Source organism: Pan paniscus, chromosome 10 (genome assembly GCF_029289425.2).
Source record: "Pan paniscus chromosome 10, NHGRI_mPanPan1-v2.0_pri, whole genome shotgun sequence".
Lineage (NCBI taxonomy): Eukaryota > Metazoa > Chordata > Mammalia > Primates > Hominidae > Pan > Pan paniscus.
Genome location: NC_073259.2, coordinates 48,823,340 through 48,846,557, shown reverse-complemented (window position 1 = coordinate 48,846,557; position 23,218 = coordinate 48,823,340). Strand labels below are relative to the sequence as shown.

General features: G+C 36.0%; 1 protein-coding gene across 4 annotated transcripts in view; it reads left to right on the top strand.

The window, feature by feature from the left end:
- Window positions 1–23,218, top strand: part of ANO6 (anoctamin 6) — a 216,179-nt gene that overhangs the window by 103,574 nt on the left and 89,387 nt on the right. For all 4 annotated transcript variants that reach the window (XM_003825754.6, XM_014347200.6, XM_008951088.6 and 1 more), the window contains one exon: window positions 11,621–11,749. In XM_003825754.6, coding sequence (XP_003825802.1) covers window positions 11,621–11,749 — 129 coding nt within the window. The remainder of the gene's footprint in view (window positions 1–11,620; window positions 11,750–23,218) is intronic.

The window sequence follows — 23,218 nt, the reverse complement described above, 5'->3', positions numbered from 1 at the left end:
GTACCTCTGGTAGAATTCGGCTGTGAATCCATCTGGTCATGGCCTTTTTTTGTTGGTAAGCTATTAATTATTGCCTCAATTTCAGATCCTGTTATTGGTCTATTCAGAGATTCAACTTCTTCCTGGTTTAGTCTTGGGAGGGTGAATGTGTCCAGGAATTGATCCATTTCTTCTAGATTTTCTAGTTTATTGGCGTAGAAGTGTTTGTAGTATTCTCTGATGGTAGTTTGTATTTCTGTGGACTCGGTGGTGATATCCCCTTTATCATTTTTTATCGTGTCTATTTGATTCTTCTCTCTTTTATTCCTTATTAGTCTTGGTAGCGGTCTATCAATTTTGTTGATCTTTTCAAAAAACCAGCTCCTGGATTCATTGATTTTTTTGAAGGGTTATTTGTGTTTCTATCTCCTTCAGTTCTTCTCTGATCTTAGTTATTTCTTGCCTTCTGCTAGCTTTTTAATGTGTTTGCTCTTGCTTCTCTAGTTCTTTTAATTGTGATGTTAGGGTATCAATTTTAGATCTTTCCTGCTTTCTCTTGTGGGCATTTAGTGCTAATAATTTCCCTCTATGCACTGCTTTAAATGCATCCCAGAGATTCTGGTATGTTGTGTCTTTTTTCTCGTTGGTTTCAAAGAACATCTTTATTTCTGCCTTCATTTCGTTATGTACCCAGTAGTCATTCAGGAGCAGGTTGTTCAGTTTCCATGTAGTTGAGCGGTTTTGAGTGAGTTTCTTAATCCTGAGTTCTAGTTTGATTGCACTGTGGTCTGAGAGACAGTTTGTTATAATTTCTGTTATTTTGCATTTGCTGAGGAGTGCTTTACTTCCAACTACGTGGTCAGTTTTGGAATAGGTGTGGTGTGGTGCTGAGAAGAATGTATATTCTGTTGATTTGGGGTGGAGAGTTCTGTAGCTATCTATTAGGTCCACTTGGTGCAGAGCTGAATTCAGTTCCTGGATATCCTTGTTAATTTCTGTCTCGTTGATCTGTCTAATGTTGACAGTGGGGTGTTAAAGTCTCCCATTATTATTGTGTAGGAGTCTAAGTCTCTTTGTAGGTCTCTAAGGACTTGCTTTATGAATCTGGGTGCTCCTGTATTGGGTGGATATATATTTAGGATAGTTAGGTCTTCTCGTTGAATTAATCCCTTTACCATTATGTAATGGCCTTCTTTGTCTCTTTTGGTCTTTGTTGGTTTAAAGTCTGTTTTATCAGAGACTAGGATTGCAACCCCTGCCTTTTTTTGTTTTCCATTTGCTTGGTAGATCTTCCTCCATCCCTTTATTTTGAGCCTATGTGTGTCTCTGCACGTGAGATGGGTTTCCTGAATACAGCACACTGATGGGTCTTAACTCTTTATCCAATTTGCCAGTCTGTGAAAGACAGCTGGATTCTTATATCTGCTTCTGCACTTAAAAGTTGCAATATATTGTTTTGGTTGAAGTACATGAAGATGATTCAGTCTTACATAGACAGGTAGTCAGTAAAAGGAAGCGTATTTTAAAGCCTTTTCAGATAATTGTGGATGTTCTTCTTGGATTGCACAATGAAACTCAACAAGTGGTAGTTTATAAAGGTTAGTTGCAATGTGGAATGTTGAAACTGTATTAATAAATTTTCGCTACTTGCCTTACATTTTGAAAGGACCTTTACCCAAGCATGATTTTTGCCACCATGCTTAGGTCAGTTGGAAGGTATCGATTCACTAATTTAAGCAGATTTTACAAATGTTTATTCATTTCATTATATGATATGAAAAAAAATCACATTTGTTAACATTACCTTCAGTCTCAACAGAAAAGTCATTGACAATTAGGAAGCTGTCAAATTCACAGTGGTGAATTTAATTGTCCTAAATTCTAATATTTGGTTGAAAACTTGTATTTTGTCACTAACAGGAAATGTTGTCAGTTGTTTTCCTTGAAATGACAGTCGCGTGTTGTTCATTTTCGAGAAAGTATCTGCTGAATACTCGTCTGTGTAACCAAGTTTTGTGTCAGTCATCTGTCAAGTAAAAATGGTATTCTGTGGAAAAAAAAAAGGCAGTTTTAATGCACAACTCAAAAATCCTGCAATCCCTTTCCCTTGAGACAATCATCATACTTCTGTGTGCAACGGAAATGCTGAATGGGTACTTCCATTTCTCCCCACAGAATATTAAAAAGATGTGTACTCAATGCTCAAGATTTAGTAAAGTTAGTACTTATTACTGCGCCATCAAGAACATTCTTAAGGGAAGTGACAACTTGTTTTTTTCACTGTGAGCATGTGGTGGTGAAGAATGCCTGGTAGTCCAGTCTGGTGCCACTGTGGGATTGTGCTAAGGTGCTGGCAGTTTTACCCACAATGACTTTTGCACCATCATTGCAGATGGTAATGCAGTTAGAAAGGCAAATAACATCTAGTATTATTATGAAAATGGTTTTGATCTTGCAGGTTCCCCAGAGGTCTGTGGAGCACACATCCATTGGCACAGAGGGTGATACGAGAAGAGAGAAAGAAACATGAACCCAAGTTGGTAGGAAGGCTTGGAAGTTCTTCCAAGGAAGAACTGAGCTGGACCTTAAAGGAGAGTTAAGATTTGGATAGGTGGTAAGGAGTAGGTGGTTAGGAGAGCAGGAGAGGATTTCAGGACAGAGAAACCATGGGAGCAAAGGAGTAGAGAGAGGAAGGACCATGACATAGTCAAAAGACTAATGAGAAAGATAGTTGGGTTGGAAGGTTGGGAATGGGGAGTAATGGTTTATAAAATGTGGCATATAATCAGATTATAAGGCATTTGAAAAGTTTGGACTTCCTCTAGAGGTTGCTGGGAGTAACTAATGGTTTTTGACCCCTTCTGTGACTTGCTGAGCATATTGGTTTAGGAACATCTTTCTGGTGGCAGTGTAAAAGGTAAATTGGTGAACAGGAGAACTGGATGCAGGGAGACCAGTGGGTTGTTAACTGTAACCTCATTAGTAGTGGTCAAGAGCACAGACTAGAACGATGGCAATAGATGGAACAGATTGAAAGCTAAACTAACTGCCTCAGAGGTAGAGGCAATATGAGAACTAAAGATGAAAAAGTCAAAGGTCACCTATATTTTATATTGCATAACCCCAACTGCTTGCCAAGGACATTGTCTATTAGGGAAATGTAAAAAAAATTGGGTGCTTTTATATATGGTCCCACATATGACTTTATCCTCCCAAAAAATCAGAATGCTTCCTTTTTTTCCAATAGCAGGACTATATCATTGAACGTATTTTCCTTTTGCCCTGCTGCCAAGAGGCTTTGTGCCAGTTTTCATGTTAAGATCACAACAACTACAATTGTCTCAATGGTTAGTACATTTTCTTCCTCCTACCTTCTCTGGCTCTGGTTCTGTTTATAATTCTTTAATGGTATTGTATTTATTCTTCTTGACGCCAGATGTCTTACATCTTCTTTTGAAAGAGGCTAGGAGAAGGGGAGAATACAATTTAATCACTCTTAACATATTTTATTCTTTTGTGGAATAAGGCCCTCCTCTTTATCACACTTTACTCAGAATCTGAAGAAAGACTAAAAGCCTCTGATGTCCAAAACCAAAGCACTACTCCTTAATTTGAGAGAATTTCAACAAATTCAGTTAATCTGGTTGCCCAATTCAAAGCATGTTAGAAGCAGCAGGTAATAGGGTAACACAACACCTATTAAAGACAGGTAAATTGATAGCTAAAAGGAGTAATCCCTGATAATCTGAGTAACAATAGAGAGAAGAAGCAAGATGCAGGTGGAAGTTTCTGATGATTATAAGCTATGTGAATGTACCCAACACAGGTAGTAATGAACAAAGAACGGTTACCTGTTAAGGTAGAGAATACCATTGTGAAAGCTCACATTTATTGAGCTTTTACTATATTCCAGGTTTTGTGCCATTGCCTTGCATGCATCATCTCACTTAATCTTCACAATAACCCTGCCTTTCTATGATTTTTCCCTTTTTACAAATGAGTCAGTTTAGTTTTAAAGAGATACAATATACACACAAAGGCACATGGCTAGTTGTACATGGCATAGTTAAGGTTTGAAGCTAGTAGCTCTGCCAGGTACCAAAGTCTGTGTTCTTTATTCTCATTTTGGACTCTCTTCATTTACCTGCTAAATAATAATAGCTTATGTTCAATATATCCTCTTTTAAGAGAGTTTTGTAAGGTTTTTTTTAATTTACTATCTATAGTCAGCTGAAAACATTTTTTCATCACTGTTTTTTTTGTTGTTGTTGTTGTTGTATTTTTTATTTTTATTTTTTTGAGACAGAATTTTGCTCTTGGTGCCCAGGCTGGAGTGCAATGGCACGATCTTGGCTCACTGCAACCTCCGCCTCCCAGGTTCAAGCAATTCTCCTGCCTCAGCCTCCTGAGTAGCTGGGATTACAGACATGCACCACCACGCCTGGCTAATTTTGTAATTTTTAGTAGAGACGGAGTTTCTCCATGTTGAGGCTGGTCTCCAACTCCTGACCTCAGGTGATCCGCCACCTCGACCTCCCAAAGTGCTGGGATTACAGGCGTGAGTCACCACGCTTAGCCTGCACCACTGTTTTAAATGAGACATTCATTTTTTAAAATTGTGTTTTGGAAACATCTGTGCATCCCTATTTCCACACCACAAAGAACAGCCATTCTTGTAAACTGCTTTTTGAGTTAAAGGAAGAAAAGTAATATCTATATAAAACATGAATCAACTGGTAGGAATTGTCACAATCCTTTGCTTTGCTGGGCACTAGGTACTCTGATTTGTTTTTCTTCCTCTAGCTTTGAATGAAGTTGTAAACGTTGATTTCCAGAGCAGTCGTCTGAGATTATGGCCCAGGGGTACACGTGACATAAGCGGTTGACTAGGGAATTACAGATTATGACAGTACTCTTGAGTAGCTGAAAAGCTAAAAATAGCCCAGGGCAGTTCTAAGACTGGAAATGGAAACCTACTGTAAAAGATGAGTTCACCAAAGAAATTGTACCAGGAAAAACCCTTAGATGACTTTCAAACGTGTCACTATGGGAGTGACAGATTGTAACATTAAGGGAAGCTGCAGAAGAATTATCTGAGAACCTAGTAAAGAACCCAAGACTTCCTACTTTGGTTATGCCCCCACTTACACCTTATTTATCTTCTTCATCTCAGCTTAAGTCTAAATAGCTATAGCTTAAAATTTGAGGGACTGCTAACCTGACACAGGTGTCTACTAACTTGACACAGTCACATGTGACACAGGTGACTTAGAAAAGGTGGGCAATTCACAGCTATCGATTTGGTGACTGATTTGGTATTTGTGAGTCGTGACCAGTTTTGTGGTCTAAGAACCAAACATAGGTAAGCTAAAGATAGTTGAAGTATATAATTAAGAAGAATCAGAGGATGAGCGGAGGAGAACATACAGTTACGAAGTCAAGCTACATTTGTTGTTCCATAAAACTAAGGATCTTAAAGTTTGTGGATAGAATATTGTGAAAGTTCACTAAATCATAAAGAATCTGGTTGTAGCAATATTATTTTGGTTCCAACTGATTCCAGAATATAAGATTGGAGCTATTTCTTTAAAAGTTTAGAAATGTAATTTAGGACAACTCTCTTGTCTAAGTGGAAAACCTACAGATCATTATTCCTCAGGAGACGGTACAAACTGAAAATGCTCACAGGGTCAAAAAAGCTTGAAGTAAGCATGGCTGGATATTAAATCCATAGTGGATATTAAAGCAAGATGCCTTGAGGATATTTGAACCTTAAGAGTTTAGCCTCTAGGAGGATAATCATTCACTCTCACAAATGTCCTTTTTTACCACCTGTCTTGTTTTATTATATCTATCTTTTGTAATGCTTTATTGGGAATATCTTAAAGTTTGATCTCTCCTACATTTCTTTTACCAACATTACCACTTCCAGATGAGAACAGTGCAAATGGATGATGATGTCTTCTAGAAAAGGAGAGTATAAAAACAACCACTATAGGCATTTTCACATTTTTTTTCTTTTCATTTATTGACTATTTATTGTTCTGCTTTTCTGCAGATCACCTCTAAGGAAGGCTAAATTGAGATTTTTAAAATGATCAAAAGTCTGTGGGAAAACAAGAAAGCCAAATATATATATATTTAGTCATGCTAATGAAAATTACAATTATAACTCTGTGGGTTTACGAAAAAGATTCAGTAAGAGTCCTCTACCCCATAAGAAGGCTCCTAACTCAGCATCTTCCACCCTTGTTAATTAATGACATTTAAGGAAGTTTTATTTTAAATGTCATTTCAAAGTTCTGTTTTCATATTTCCTCTACCCTTTTTCAGAAATTTAAAGAATACTGAAAATCCTATGAGAACTCCATTTGATAAAAGTACTGCTTCCTTGGCATGAACTAGAGGGAAATATTTAATACTCATTATGCTCAAGGCATTGCGCCTTCATCCTTACCAGGGTCTAAAATGTGGTATTCTAATGATAGAACTCTAGAGTTTAACACAGGCAAATGGAAACAGAGGTAAAATCAGGAAGCCATTGATATGTGAACATTCCCTTGCATACAAGGCATTTCATGGCACAATCTAATGGTATTTATAAGTGAACTACATCTATCCTTGATGAGAAATGACTGAAAATAACAAGTTCAGGACTAGTTATAGCCATTTACTTACATAAAACACAAGACTGTTTTTTAAGAATTTCTACATGTTTTAACTTGCAACAGAAATTATTTGTATACCAATAATAAGTAGTATGTTTTGAATCTAAAGAAATATGTGAGTCAAAATACACAATTGATAACCTGGTAGTTATGCAGGCGGCATGTAAATTATAATGGAAAGTCGGTCAACAGGCTGGTGCCCTTCTAAAATTAGCATGCCACATTCCAGTTGAGTGTCCACATTACAGAAAACATGCTCACCTTGCTAAACCCAGGGCTGCCTGACGGTGCCCTGAAATATTTCTCCCTTTTCCTTTCGGGACTAACTTAGTAAAAATGAACTCTTTCAAGGTCACTGTATACATCATTCCCTATTTTGTTTTTCATGACCAAAACCCCAGATTGTGCTGGGACACCATCCACTCCCAGCAGCTGCTGCCCCTTCTGAAGCTGTCTTATTCACCCACCTTGTTCAAATGGATACCAGGGTTCACAGTGGCTGTAAATCACACCATTTCTGGGTTTGGATTGCTTGGTGCAAGCACCATCCAGGGATGCATAGGAACCTCTCATAACCAGTCTCTCCATAACTCAGGTTGAGTGCTTCCTTTGAAGAGATATTTGGTGCCCTCCCCCACTTAGCAGTCTTCTCTTAGCAGACAGAAGCCCCATACTGAACCACATGGAATCATATAGGCCTAGTCTGTATTGCCCTTTACCCCACTTACTCAGTTACCTGTGTGGTTTTCAGGATTTCATCAGTAAGAAGACCCAAGACAATCTACTGAAAAGTGTTTAAATAATAAGATTGTTCAAGTAAGTGAAAGATAGTAATAAGCACTCCACACACAAAAAAGAGTATTTCATTTGGGCAGTATCCATAGCAAAGTTAGAGCTCTCTAGTTAAAAGGTGTACATGAAAAAAACAAAATACATATTTTGACTATCATATTGGGAAAAGTAGAAAACACTGAAGTCAAATGAGGGTGGAGCAAAGCACTCATACCCTCTGATGGATATGTTGATTTTATAAATATTTTGGATGACAGTTTAGCAACCAATGTATCAAAAGCTTTTAAAAAGCCTGTGCCACTTAAAATCTGCTTCTGGAATTTAGTAATTGAACATGTGCACAGATACATATGTACAAAGATGCTCATTGCAGCAGTGTTTATAAAGGCAGAAAATTGGAAACTACTTCTGTGCTCATCAGTGGAGGAACTGTTTTACTAAATTATATTGCAGCTATTACACATGTTGTAAAGCTTTCTATAAAGCTAGCAAGTGTCTATAATAGATGTTTATAAAACAGTATGTATAATATGGTATCATTTTGGTTAGTGTGTTTGTGTGCTCTTGCATGCATGTATGTCCATCTAAGCCTGAAAGGATGTACTCCAAAATTTTAAGAAACTTAGCTCATGTCTAGGAGATGGGATTACATATGACTTTTATTTTTTTCTGTATACTTTTTTTGTATCTTCAGAATTTTTTTGTGTTGAGTATATATTTTATCAGAAAAAAAAAATTTTATTCTAAGAAAAAAATAAACCTGAGCCCTTGAGTTCTCAGCAGAGAACTCAAGGTGAACAAGCCAGACCTGGCCACTAATCTTCAGAAGCTGATAGTGTGGTTTAACAGGGCAGGAAGCAGACAGTGTGATTTGTACAAAAATCATTCTGGGCCATTCCTGAGTACACCTTGATCATCATAGAGTCACAACCAAGGGATGTTCTTGGAACATCCTGACACATTTGACTCTAAAACAGACTTGGAGTCCAAGCTTCAGGATGCATTTTCATCCTTGAATGGGCTCCTTTTCCACTGTGCTTCTTTGCTGTCTGCACATTCCTGAATGCCTGGTCGGGTCAAAAACAAGCTCATTTACTCCCTACAGCACACACCATTTACTGAGCTGACTTCCTGTGTGGCTCCCCTGTGTGTCCAGAGTTACTACTATGTTACTTCCTTTTCTCCCCACCCCAGCTTCCACAGTACTTGTCTTTCCACCTTCGGAAGTCAGCCTTCCATACCTGCAGTTCTTGGCACTTTTTTGGCTCAATTATTACTGTTTTTCTTGAACTTTGTAGTTTGCATTTTGATAAAAATGAAAAAAATTTGACCTAGTGTCTTCTATCTCTGCAATATTTTTGCACCGTTTTGTTGGAAAAAACGTTCTACTTATTACTCATGCCTTGACTCTGATGCCTGAGCTCTGCAACAGTTAGGAAAAACACTTAGGAATATGTGTCATTCATAACTGCATGGCATGTAAATAAAATTTTATTATGTTTCATATTTTCTGAAATCTAAATATTTACATAAAGGCTTTTGCTTCTAATCTTTTGTTTCCCTAGAACTTGCTATGTACCTGGATTCACAATTTACTGAAAAATAGAAGATTCCATATTTTTACTTTAGTAGTTGTCTATTATTACAGTTTTTTTCCCTTTGTGTTCTTTAACTACTTTTTCTTGTCTTAAAAATTGTAGAGAGCCCCATGTCTTTTCCATATTTGCACATCAGTTACACTTCAAATTATGTGAATGTTTTGATACTTACTTTTCGTAGTGTAATTCTTCAGCTTTATTGTTAGACAGTAAACCTTTCTTGCATCCTGCTAGGCGTAAAGGTTGAGAGACCATTAACCCAAATGAGCCTGGAATACTCTCCAATCTCAGTAAATGACAACCGTGTCAGGGGAGGAATAGGCTATTTGGGAATTCCGATACAGTAAGTCAATCTCACTTGCTGTCCAAGGCAACTTTCAAACACCCTTACACATAAACAAGAATTTGAGCAAAGATCCTAATCTGACTGCTTTTATTCAGATCTTGGACAAATAATTTAACTTCAGCATTTTAACTATCTGTTTTTATTTAGGCCAGTTCCGTTATTTGTTACATATTCTTTCCAGGCTAGTGATATTAGTTTCTCCCTTTTTCCCCGTTATGTGGTAGAATGTCTTCTGCCAAGAGATAGGAAACCTGGATTTCACAGCAGTAGAGACTGGCACTCTTTTCTCTAGTATTGCATTCTAATAGTACCATATTGGAGTTTGACCTACTTATTACACACAGGCAAATGTTGCCAAGTCAGTGAGGTTTTCCTCCAAATAAAGGGCCATGGTCTTGCATCACACATGGGAGGTTTGCATGCAGACCAGATTATCTGGGAGCTAACTGCCAACCTGTGCCACTGTGCAAGGGAAGAGTGCCTGGAGCCATGTACAGATGTGGTTCTCATTCCAGGCCTAATTCTTCAGAACTTAACTTCAGTGAGCTCCTGCTGGACTCCACCAAAGGCAACAGAATGTGGGCTACAGAGAACAAGTTGCTTTTTGTACATTTTTCAGATGTTTGCAATGATGACCAGGTTTTCCTGACTATATTGCACTGGACCCCACTTCCCCTTTGTTCTTCTGAGAAATTATATATATATATTTTTCTCCATGCACAATTTTCCTCTAGCAATAGCCCTGGTTGTCACCCATAGTATAGTCCTCATTGAAAGTAAGAGAAATTGAATGGACCTAAAGGACTCTGTGGCTGAAATGAAAAAGACATGGCTCAGCATTTTCATATAGTTTTAAATACTCTTAAAGTTTATTGATTTGAAATAACTGAAATTGCAAATATAAGAATTGGATAGTGATATCAGCCTAAGACATGGATGTGTCTTTGTTTTCCTAGCCCTTTATTGCCCTGGATAGGAAAGGTCTCATGGCAGTCACGCTGTTTGTGCTTAGAATTCCTGGTTAAATGCACTGGATGAAGGTGCATTGAGATGGGTTACATCAGCAGCATTCATTCTGCTGGTGAAAAAACCTGCCAATTAGGAACTTCAGATACTGGTAATAAACCTTCATGTGTTCCACAGTGGAAAAGGGGAAAGGAATGATAAATATCACGTTTCATATAAGTATCAAAAAATATGTTTCCAAAAGTGAGAAGAAAAGGAGAAAGTGGTATGTGGTAAAATTGCGTAGCTTCTGTGCTAATTGATACTGAATGAAGAGGAGAATTAATCACATTTAATGAACACAATGTACAAGTTATACAAATGATTGCAAAATGAAATCTTATCAGTTTTTAATGAATCATAGAAAACTTTTTAGTATCACTTAGTTAAAAAGCAGTCGATTCTTAACAAAATTAACATGAGCATTCTGACAAGCTGTGTGAGAACACAAATTCAAATCATTCCTCAGAGTAAATTAGAACAATTCTATCCAACTCCATATGTTAACAGGTATTTTTGTATTTGGTCTCTGTTCTGCCATCATTTCCTTTTAAACCATAAGGATTTTAAGCTCTAAACTAAAGACTTCTATATTTTGTTGTTGCTGGTTCTTTTGGTTTTTTAAAATTTGTTTGCTAGGAATGAGGGACATCATTTGTAGATTAGGGGACGAACACCAGTGACTAGTGCAGCTTTTGTTTATATGGGAGTATCTTTTGGCATTTGTTTGAAGTTGTCCCATGATACCTTCTATAAAGCGGTGAAGTAGGTCCAAAAAAAAGTCATGAAAAATGGTAAAAGGTTAGAAAATAAGACATAAGAAGGATGAGATTTTCATCAACAGTGCTTTGTCTTAGATTTTTCTTCTTGTTAAATAAACTTCACTCCCTTGGATAGGCAGTTTTTTTTACTATGTTCGTTTTCAATCTTGATATGCCGTTGCTGCTTGAGGTGAAAATAATTCTGGGATGATTGTGTTACATATGTAATATTGACATGTTCTCATGAGTTTATAGGATAATGCTGTACTGTTCAATTCAAATACTTCCTTTCACCAAGAATAGACCATGTTTGCCATGTCAGTCATAGTGGCCATGACTGTTTGGTAAGCTAACTATAGTGGATGTATTTCTCTTTCACAATAAACCTATTAAAGCTTGAAAATTAACACTTATAAGTCAGCATTTTTTTAAAAAATTATATATTACAATTTGTTTTTCTGTTTTCCACAGGAAGAATTTAATGGAAAACCTGACTCCCTCTTTTTTAATGATGGCCGGCGAAGAATTGACTTTGTTCTAGTATATGAGGATGAAAGCAGAAAAGAGACCAATAAAAAGGGTACAAATGAAAAACAAAGGGTAAGTTTTTATGCTATTTTCCTTTCTTTTTATTTCTTATATTGTAACATGAAAAAACTGCTATTTTGTATAAGTAATAAAGTGAAACTGGTGTTGAAATATCATACACAAAACAGTTTCATATTTTCTCTGCTCATGTTTTCTCAAAGCATATTAACAAAACGTTTTTAAAATATGAATCAGAAACTTCCTCAGGCTCTTAACCTCATTTGGTTTCACAGCTGAAAGCAGACTTTCTTTCAAGGAATTGGACTTTCTATTGTACAGAAGAGATTTACCTTAAGCATGCCTGGCTATTCAATTAGGTGGCATAGGAAGCTAATGATTAATAATGACAAGTGTAATAACAACTAGCTTTCAATGTGTGCTCACTCAGGGATTGTACATACATTTGCATACATGTTCTCCTTTCATATAGCATGAAGTGGGTTCTATAATCACACCATTTTATGGATGATGGAGATGACCCTTAGGTTAGATGAATATACGAGGTCGTGGAATCTAGTCTGGCAAGTGGTGAAGCCATGGTTCAAACTGTCTTGAATATGGAGACTGCTCTTGACCTCTCATTTTTCTCTGTTACCTCCCTTTCATTCATTGCATTGCCAGTCAAGCTGCTCTCTTCTCCCTTTCCTTTGCACCAAGCTTTTTTAAGTAAAGGGCCATCTTTATCTCAGGATATTAAAACAGTAGGGCAGGGTTATAAACAACTCCCTGGAACGTTTTTACCTGTACCCAAACTGCATTAAACTAAAACAGACCAAAAAAGAGTGCATATGTGTGTTACTTTCACCCACTTTAGAAATCATTCCTCATCCTTTTTTTCTTCCCCTTTTCACATATATGTGTGCTCTCTCCCTCTCTCTCTGTTCTCTCTCTCTCCCCCCCACACACACACACAAAACTTTAATTGTCCGTGTCTAGACTGTCTCCTTGAAATATGCCAACTTTAAATCTATTGATTTTTGCCCATTCTTTCAAATCAAGTGATAAAACCTTTTAAAAAATGAAGTAATCAGTACTGTTTTATTCATCTGTTTGTTTCAGAGGGGGTTAAGTTTGGCATTTTATATTTGCATGGTGGAATAGAATGAGCCCAGACTTTGGAAACTGACCTTCAAGTTCTAATTCTGCCGCTCTGTTGGAGTAATTCTAGTTGTAACAAACAAGCTCCCAGATGACAGGGACTTAACACAAAAACAGAGTGTTTATTGTTCACGTCAAGGTCAAATGTAGCATCCCTGTTTGGCACATAGTTTGGGGTCGGGCCTCTGTCCTTTGCAGTTATCAAGAAACCCAAGCCTGACAGAAGCTCTGCCATATTCCCCAGGTAGATTCCCGGGTCATCCCGAATATCAACATAGATAAATGGTAGATAAGATGAAGAAAGTACTCATGCTTCTTTACCACTTTGGCCTCAAAGTAACTACATCAGTTGTGCTCATATGCTACTGGTCAGAACTCAGAAGAGTGGAAAGTATCGTTTCTGGCTGGGTAGCTATGTGACTTAGGCAAATTTTCAAATCAATTTTTTTTTCTTTTTTATGTTTGACATCTCTAAAATCAGTTGGATCTTACAAATGCTGTATCAAAATTTCATTGTTGAATTTTTTCTTATTAATACATAAAATATTGGCTCACCATACAATCAATGGCATTTTAGATTCAGGGAAATTGGATCCTAATACTTAGCCTATATAATTATGGTTAAGATTAAATAAAATAACATATAGATGTTACATAATATTTTAGCATTATTAGATCATAAATTTTAATTCTTGTATCTTCCCATTTGGGATTTTCTTAAAATAATGCCCTGATATGAAAAGGCATGACTTTCCTGTTATTATACAATTTTATCACTAAAGTAAAACAGCTTAGGGTACTTTCATTTTCCTGTGGACACTAAGATATATTCTATGCAGTCATAGTCACCATCATCAAATATTCATTAAGCATCCATATGCCAATGGATCTGGATTGAGCAATATATAAAGTAAGTTAAACAGATCTAATCCATTAAAGTATAAAAGAAACAGTTCTGATTTTAAACAAGAACTTTACTGCCATGATGAAGGGCCCTAGAGCTGCTTACATTAATCAGTTCTGCATTTGCTTCAGACAGAAACATAGGTCCCAAGGTAACTCTCATAAATAAGGAGGAAAAAAATCATCATTAATTTTGGCAATCCTTGAACTCATGGATTGATATACCTTGATGTTCATTTTTATAAGCTGTGCTTTGAAGTGTTTTCAGACTGTATTTGCACATATTACTTAATTTATATATACTTCACCGAAATTCAAAGCTTAACTTTGGAATCATGTTTTTCTTCATTGGAAAAACATTTATGAGTTCCACTGTACTCCTTGTCAGGCCTTATTGAGGATTTAGGGCAATACCAAGGAAAGGCAATTCAAAATCCTGTTTTCTTTGAAAGAAAAACACTTACATGTAAACCATATTGATTTCCTAAAGCAACCCCAAGCTTGACTCCACCAGAGTTTATCTAAAGGATATTGTTAAACACTTTGTAGGGCTGGAGAAAGATAGAAGTGACAGGGCTACAAACACCAAAAACATAGAGTATTTAAAAGGATGTATCATCCTTTGAGCAAAAAGAAAATAATTTTCTAGCCAGACCTCCAAATATCATGTAACTTGGGCCACTTATATGACCAAAAACACTTAAGAAACACAACACCTTCCTTTAAAAAGCATAAACCATTTACATTTAGATTTTACATGAGGATGATTGTAAGTTGCTTCAGCAACAAACGCTCGTTTAGTCTGTACTGAGCTTGGCACAGAATGTTTGAATGTTTTAAATCACAAATAACAGGAAAACCAAACTCAAAATGGCTTAAATGCTAAAAGGAAATAATTATTTTCTCATTTAAGTAGTCTAGAGATACAGCCATTTCTGGATTAGTTTATTGGCTCAATGAAGTCATTCCATCCTCCTGCTCTGCCATCCTCAATATTTTGGCTCTTAAATTGTCTTCCCTTGATTTTAAGATGGCTGCTGCAACTCCAGGTAGCCAGAGGCAGAGAGAAGGAATGCCCTTTCTCAGGGCTGTTTTTTAAGAGGGAAGAAAGCTCCTCTAGAAGGGCCCTTTGCAGATTTCCTTTCACAATTCATTGTCTGTTACAAGTCTCTTCCTAAATCAACTACTGGCAATATGAATGGAATTATTGCATAGGATTGGTCTTTCATCTCTTGAGTCACCTGATGACAGAATACCTAAAGAACAAGCAGGCTTTTCTTAGTAATAAAGAGGGGAGAATGGCTGTTCCGTAGGCAGCCAGCAGTATCTGGCACAGTAGATGATTAAATATATCTAAATATGTTTGATCCATATTGTAAAGAGCAAAGATGTTTTACATAAAACAAATTCCCATACATTTCTCCAACTCCTCTTGCTCAGTTTTGTTAGTAATTGCTGCTTTCTTCCAGAACTGCTAACAGTCGGCAGAACTGATCTTTTGAATTTTGTTTTGTCTGATGCTTGCCTTCAAACCGATGTGTTAGTGACCAAGTAATGGTACAATTCAGATGAGGGTGAAGATGGGGAAGAGGTCTAGGTAGTACAAAAACAGTGGGAACAACCCTGAATATGATTTATTTATTTACTTTAAAAAATTATCCATTCCTAAAAGTTAATGGAAAATTTATGTCCTTGAAGTTGAAAAGTTTATATATGGAAGTATATATTTGTATTTCATATCTGACCTTAAGAATTCTTTAGTGTGTGGCAAAAGGATCTGGCCAGTGGAGACTGTAGGATAGAGAATTGTTTTAAAATTAGTGATCAAAGTTAAATTTATCTAATTATAATTTAATTCAAACTTTCAAATACCGTGAGGCAACTAACTGGTTATAGAGCCTGTGAGCTTCTAAAACTGTGATCCATTGTTTTGGATTAATCATCATGAGACCAGAACAGTTTTCCTAGAGTCTGGATGAGACTCTTGGGAAATGTTTAAAAACTTACCAAAAAGTTTTACTATGATGAACATGATATATCACTCCTTTTATTGAGATCTACTATCCTTTAAGTAAAGCTTTATAATGCAGGTTAAGCATCCCAAATCCAAAATGCACCAAAACGCAAAACTTTTTGAGTGCTGACTTGACGTTCAAAAGAAATGCTTAGTGGATCATTTTGGATTTTCAGATGTGGGATGCTCAGCTGGTAAGTATAATGTAAATATTCCAATTTCTTAAAAAGTCCAAAATTAGAAATACTTCTAGTTCCAAGCATTTTGGATAGGAGATATTCAACCTGTAGTGTCCATGAAGATCTTGTACATTTTTATTAACTTTTTCCAATTATTGAAAATTTTGTTGCTATTGTCAGAGGCATTTTAAATGCAGTTATGATTTACTGTGTGTAAAAGAAGTCTATTGATTTCTATGAGTGCTAAGAACCTTGATAAGCTCTTTTTAGTTTTAGTAGTTTCTAATACTATTAATTTTCCCAAATGAAGACCATATTGTCTACAAATGATGACAATTTTGTTCTTTCTTTGCCATATTTATACTTTCTTTTTCTTGTCTGAGTGCAATGGCTGTGACCTCTTGAACAAAACCAATACACATAGTAGTCACTATTGTATTGTTCCTGATTTTAATGGGAATGTTTCTAAAATTTCACTATTAAATATTACACTTGCCATACATTTTTGATAGATTTCTTTTAAAAAGTTAAAGGAGTTCCCTTTTAGTCCTAGATTGCTAAGCATTTTTATAATAACTGGGTTTTAAAGCTTAGCAAATGCTTTTTCTTTTATCTATTGAGGTGATCATATGGCTTGGTTCCTCATTAAGTCTTATGCATATTAAGTATTTGGTTATTTTTGCCTAATAAGATAGTATTATAACTGATAGTATAGTATAACTCAAAGCATTCATTTATTAGCTTTAATATGCAATGTGTACTTTTTATAGTTATTAGCACCCTACTTATTTATGTTAATACTACATTAAATTATTTATGTATGGTCATAAGTTGCTTAATGATGTTTCAGTCAACAATGTACCACATATACCATGATGCCTCTTAAGATTGTAACACAGCTGAAAAATTCCTGTTGCCTAGTGACATCATAGCTGTCTTAACATGGTAGTGCAATGCATTACTCACATGTCTGTGGTCATGCTGGTATAAACAAACCTATTGGGCTGGGCTGCTAGTCATATAAAAATATAGCACATACAATCATGTATAGTACAGAATACTTGTTAATGGTAATAAATGACTATGTTACTGGTTTATGTGTTTACTATACTATAATATATTTTAAAAGTATACTTTTTATCATTATTTTAGAGTATATTCCTACTTATAAAAAATAAATAAAAAAAGGAAGTTAACTGTAAAACAGCCTCAGGCAGGTACTTCAGGAGGTATTCCAAAAGAAGGCACTGTTATCACAGGAGATGACAGCTCTATTTCTGTTCCTGCCCCTGAAGACCTTCCAGTGAGACAAGATGTGGAGGTGGAAGACAGTGATACTGATGATCCTGACCCTGTGTAGGCCTAGCTAATGTGTGTATTTGTGTCTTAGTTTTCAACAAAAAAGTTTAAAAAGTTAAAAATTAAAGATAGAAAAATATTTGCAATAGAATAAGGATATAAAGAAAGAAGTTTTGTACAGCTGTAGAGTGTGTTTGTGTTTTAAGCTAAGTGAGCAGTGTTATAAAGTCTGCAGTAGTGCACATAATGTGTTAAGCCTTCAGGTTCAGTCACCACTCCCTTGCTGACTCACCCACAGCAACTTCCAGGCCTGCAAGCTCCATTCATGATAAGTGCCCTAAACTGGTATACCATCTGTAAAATGTTTATACAGTATTTTTACTGTAGCTTTTCTATATTAAGATACACAAATACTTACCATGGTGTTACAGCTGCCTGTGGTATTCAGCTCAGTCTCATGCAGTGCAGGATTGTAGCCTGAGAGCGGCAGGCCATTCCATATACCCTAGGTGTATGGTAGGCTACACCTTCTAGGTTTGTGTATGTTCATATGTACACTCTATGGTGTTCACACAAAGATGAAATCACATTCTCAGAACGTATCCCTGTTGTTAAGCAATGCATGAATGAATTTATAATTTATTAAATAGTATTCGATGCTTACATATTGAGTGTAAAAAAAAGTTGAATTCATAGAAGTAGATAGTAGAATAGTGATTAGCAGGGGCTGGAGGTGAGAGGATGTTGGGGAGATGTTGGTCAAAGGATACAAAATTTTAGTTAGATAAGAGGGATAAGATTAGGAGAACTATTGTACAGCTGACTCTATTTGATAATATATTCTTGAAAACTGCTAAGGAGTAGATTTTAAGTGTTTTTACCACAAAAGTTTGTGACGTGTAAATGCATATGTTAATCAGCTTGATTTTGGCTTCCATTATATATGCATATTTTAAAACATGTTATACATAACATTTTTATTTATCAATTAAAATAAATATAAATGTTAGGAGGGAAGTGGAAAAAAAGTATTTAAGGTCACCTATGGAAATATATCAAGAATGAAAGTAATTAAAGACTAAATCAGGGTAAAAGAAATATAAAAGCCAGAAAAATAAAATGAAGCCATGTGTCAGAGTAATAAAATGATTTATTATCAACCATAAGTTCTTGTTCAGAAGTTAGAGATCAGCTGCAAATTTGCCTCTCAACTTCTTAGTTGCCAAAGAATATAAGAGGATTTTATTAATAACATAATTTAAAGTTTCATCACAGTAAAAACAAAACTGGTTGTTCCAAAGCAACACAGTGTTCTGGTAGGAAAGATCCTCCTGAGAAAAATTTGTCTCATGAATCCTCATAAAGAGGAAGGCATGATTGCATAGACTAAAAATTGGCTTACCTTCTTCAAATTGAAGAAATAAAGGGACAGCAGAAGGTGGGGGGCACTATGAGGAATCAGAACAGCATGGAAAGTTTGCCTGGGAATGACGTTTGCAACAGGTAGTTCATGAATTGGAAACTTGAGCCTCATGTTAAGATAGGCTCAGTAAGCGATATGGCAGCCAGTGTTGGGTGGTTTTACTTCCCGGCTAACTTTTGGCAGGTGTTCTGTCTTTTGTTTTAGGGAGTGAAGTCAGATCTATCTTTAGCTCCTAAATATTTTAGACTAAAGCAGGGAGGTCTTTATATTTTTATCTTTTCCCTTGCTTTACAGTCTACTTGTTTATGCTAAGATTGTAGGTAAAAAGGAATAAATTAAATTAGAATCAGCAGTTTCAAATTACAGCTATGAAATGCGTTGCTGGTATAAGCACATTTGGTTTTATTTTTGAGTATTACCACCCAGAGCAATGAATCCAATTCTTGCTTCTTATTTCCAAAATGGGAAGTATCTCTGGGCTGAAACCTTAAAAACAGAGAGGACAATGAAATTCTGAAAAGTAAGACCTGATTATTCTATTTTATCCTACTGAGGGAATTAACAACGAGTTCACAAAGACATGGAGAAGAGAAAACCCTTTTTCTGATTGCTCCTCCTGAGGTCTGGCTGTAGGTTGAATGAAGAGGCTGTCATTTACCTGGTACCAGCAGGGCAAATGTGTCACCTTTTTAAAAGATCATCTGTAAAGGGGTACAGCAGGATTGGCAAAAATCAGCTATACCAAATTCTCTCATAAAACAGGCTTGACAGGGATAAATCATCACAAAAGAATAGCTGCTTGTGTGCACTTGTACATGCATATATGCACAGAAAAAGGTGTGTCCTAGAAAACAGGATTTACTAAACTTGTCCTATGAGAAGTCACCTGGGTTGCTTGTTAAAAATAGATTGTCCAGGCTCCATCCCATACATGCTGAGTCAGTACTTCCAGGGGAGAGGTTCAAGAATCTACATTTTAAATAAGCACTCCAAAGTTGTTCCTTTAAGCAGATAAGTTTGGAAAACACTTTACTGAAAAACTTTATTGTACACTTAAGTAATAGAATAGTTATCTTGGCAGTGAATTATGGGTGTTTATTTTTTCTTCTTTGAAAATTTGTTTTCTGTGTTACTCAGAATGAGCATTTCTTTCTTTTGTGATTTGATTTAAAAGTCGTATTTGGAAGTGAACTTCAGCTAAATATTCACTCCATCCTATGTTTATCATTTAAAATGCTCATCTGTTTTTTGTCCCCTAGTGAACATACATTACTCAGTTGAGTAAATTCCTCATCAGATCAGTCCACTAACATTAAATGTTTTTATCACCAACACGTGAATTTAAATTAAGTTCTGATTAAATAATGTATTCTGCTTACCAAACCTTCGGGAGAACTAATAAATAGCACAGTAATTAGACTAATTTTTTTTCCACAAATTAAGTACCTATGATATATTTCTCTTGCGTTTTTTGTAGGTTAAAAAAAGATTGGCAAGTTGAAAATACAATGACAGCACCATCAATACTTTGCCTAACAAAGCTATAAGAATATTTGAAATCAATCTATTCATATATTTCATTAATCCCAACTGATTTCTACTTTATCATCATAGTATATTCATTAATTTTACTACTTAGACATTGCAGTCCCTGCTTTTTACACTGAAAAAGGTGGGTAATAGAAAGAAAACGGTAGATATTTGTGTTTACAATCAGTACTATTACTGTGTAATTCGCAAGTAAGTCCTTCACAACAATGACTTTACTAAGCCAAACGAGATGTGTAATGTGTAATGTGTAATCTAGGGTGCGTAGGGATAGAAAGCTTCCTTAATTATGCCAGTCTGTCCTTTGTGATTTTGATTGCTTTATTCTTTATTTCCCTGACAGCTTTATTAACCTCTCAACAGAGGTATGAATAAGATACTGGTTTCTGGAGTATGGCAGGTGCTTTTGTCCTTTTTCACCTTGAACCTCCAGTACCATTCTCTACCATCAGTAATAGAATCACATGCGTCATTTTGTGATGTACCTAGGTCCTCAGTGATTACAGTCACTTTGGCTTTACTAGAATTCTAGTAGGTTAAAAAATAAAATGTGGTTGCACTGCAAATGAATTTGCTCCCCTAGAGATGTACACATTTACAACACAGGTTAATTTATGACTAGCCTTTTTTTTTTTTTTTTAGTCAGTGAGCCTCGTTTAAACATTTTATACTGCCAAATAAAGATCATAGACTATCAGTTTAGGTTCTTATATATAAGGTTTCCAGTAAGGCACATAGATAATTTTTACTTTAAAATTGTGTGGCCTCAGGTATTCATTTATTCAGCAAATATTTATTGAGCAATGGCTATGTCAGCCAATATGCAATATTAATTATCTTTCATTTTTAACATGGAAGACAGCTCTACCCTAATTTTTTAAATGTCAGGAACGCTGTTACTTATCCAAGTGTAAATTCTACAGTGAAGTAAAGATGATTTCATATTAAAGAGACTTAAGCAATCTTTTCTTAAGTAAGCAGTCCTTTCCTGATATGTGCCTATTTGACAAATATAGCACATATGCTAATTTACTTTAGCTACCTGACAAACCAAGAAAACTGGTTTGATCAATTTTTTAAGTATTCCACTAGTTATTTGTGAATTGCCATGCCAAAAGAAAATAACAAGAACTGTCTTATTAAATAAAGTAACACCAAGGTGATATATTAATGTGTTTAAGCAAATAAAAATGTCCTATCCTTGATTCAACTGTTTAAGTATTTATAGTTGGTGGTAAAATGGAGGGCATTATAAACCAACTCCAAGGTCTACCAATTATCCTGAGAGAAATCAGGTAAATATCTCAGGAGTTCTTTGTAAAGAACTAAAATAGAATAAATTAGTACAACCTTTCTGGAGGGCAGTACAGCAATACATATTAAAGAACTTAAAATTGAATACACTCTTTAACAATTTTACTTTTAGGACCTTATCCTGAGGAAACAATAATGGATGCACAAAGATTTTTCATAATAGCAAAAAGGTAGAAACCACCTAAATATCCAACCATTTGAAATTGGTTAAATAAATAATGGTACGTCTCTCTGAGAGAATATTATCAAGCTCTTAAAATGAGATTGAAGGGAAGTATTTCTAGTGTTTTCTGCGTCTATGATATTCATATGTGCTATACATTCTCATCAGTGACCTACCTTATAATAGACATGAGGCAAAAGAGAAGAGATAAAAAGATATGTTCACATCCTTCAGAGAAGGAAAAGATAGATATCCATCAGATATCAAAGAAGGTAGCCTGAAGATCAGGATAGCCAAGTGGTGTAGAAGAGTCAAGAAGGGGGAGTCTAGGTGACTCTCATAGAGTTTCTGTAAAATGGTGTACTGGTGTCCCACTGCAGGGACGAAGGGTCATTGGGTGCATGGTGTAGAGGCAGAGTGAGTGGGGTTGCCTGTTTTGTCAGATATTTGGTATTTAAAACAGAGATGAGCCTCTAAGCCCTGCAGAATACAGAGAATTTCTTTTTTTTTAAGGAATAAGGGAAGTCGAGCATGTTAAAAGGCAGAGAGAAGGTAATGGCGATGACTGACTTATCCACAGCGCTTATCGTATGCCAAGCATCATGCTGAGTGCTTTATGCCCATGATCATGCTTAATCCTTAAAACAATCCCAAAATGAAGCTGTTTTTTCCCTCTATTTTTTAGATGAAACTGCTGATGATTATAGAGTTGATTATTTGCCCAAACATCATAGAGCTAGTAAATGGCAGAGTCAGGATTTCAATTTTGACTCTGAATCTAACCACTATGCCCAGGAGTAACAGGAAAACCAAAACTGCAAGAGCTACAGGGGCTGTTTGTTGGAACAAAATCCGAGAAGAGAGAGTCCCTTGAAGGTGATGAGTTGTAGCCTCAGTTTAGAAACTCCATCAAGAAGGTACATGTCTGACTTGCACTATTCAGCATGTTGCATTCATAGCTGATACAGCTGATACAACCAAGACAGAAATATTTTGTGTTTGGTATGTTTGACAGAACTGCCCTCATGTGGGGCTGGCTCATTCTGAGCTGTCTAAGCCTCATTCCTTTTGTCATCTGGTAATTCAAATTCTGAAGCGTCCAGGAATCACTTCATGCTGTGGATGCCCCTGTGCTCTCTATCTGGTGTTGGTGTACTTCAGAATTAAACTGCATCTCTCTTTCTACACCATGTCCTGTAATAGCCATAAGTAAAAGTACATGGAAAATTTGGGGGGCTCAGAAAATTTGCGAGGCTGCAGTTGCTGCACTGCAGCCATTTACACTCCTTAGTTCATTCCGGCTTAACAGGCAGTCATCGATCCACCATTCACTCAGTTTATTCATTCATCAGACATTTATTGTGTGCTTACTCTGTTATAGGCTTGTTTTAAGTGTTAATGATATCAAGATTAAAAGACACCTCCGAAGTAAGGGCAGTAATTGAACAGTAGGCAGGGCCATGGGAGGATTGAATATTCTTAAGATTGGGAAACATTTAAGGTGTTTTTTGGCAGAGGAGTAAGAGCAATGAAGAGAAAA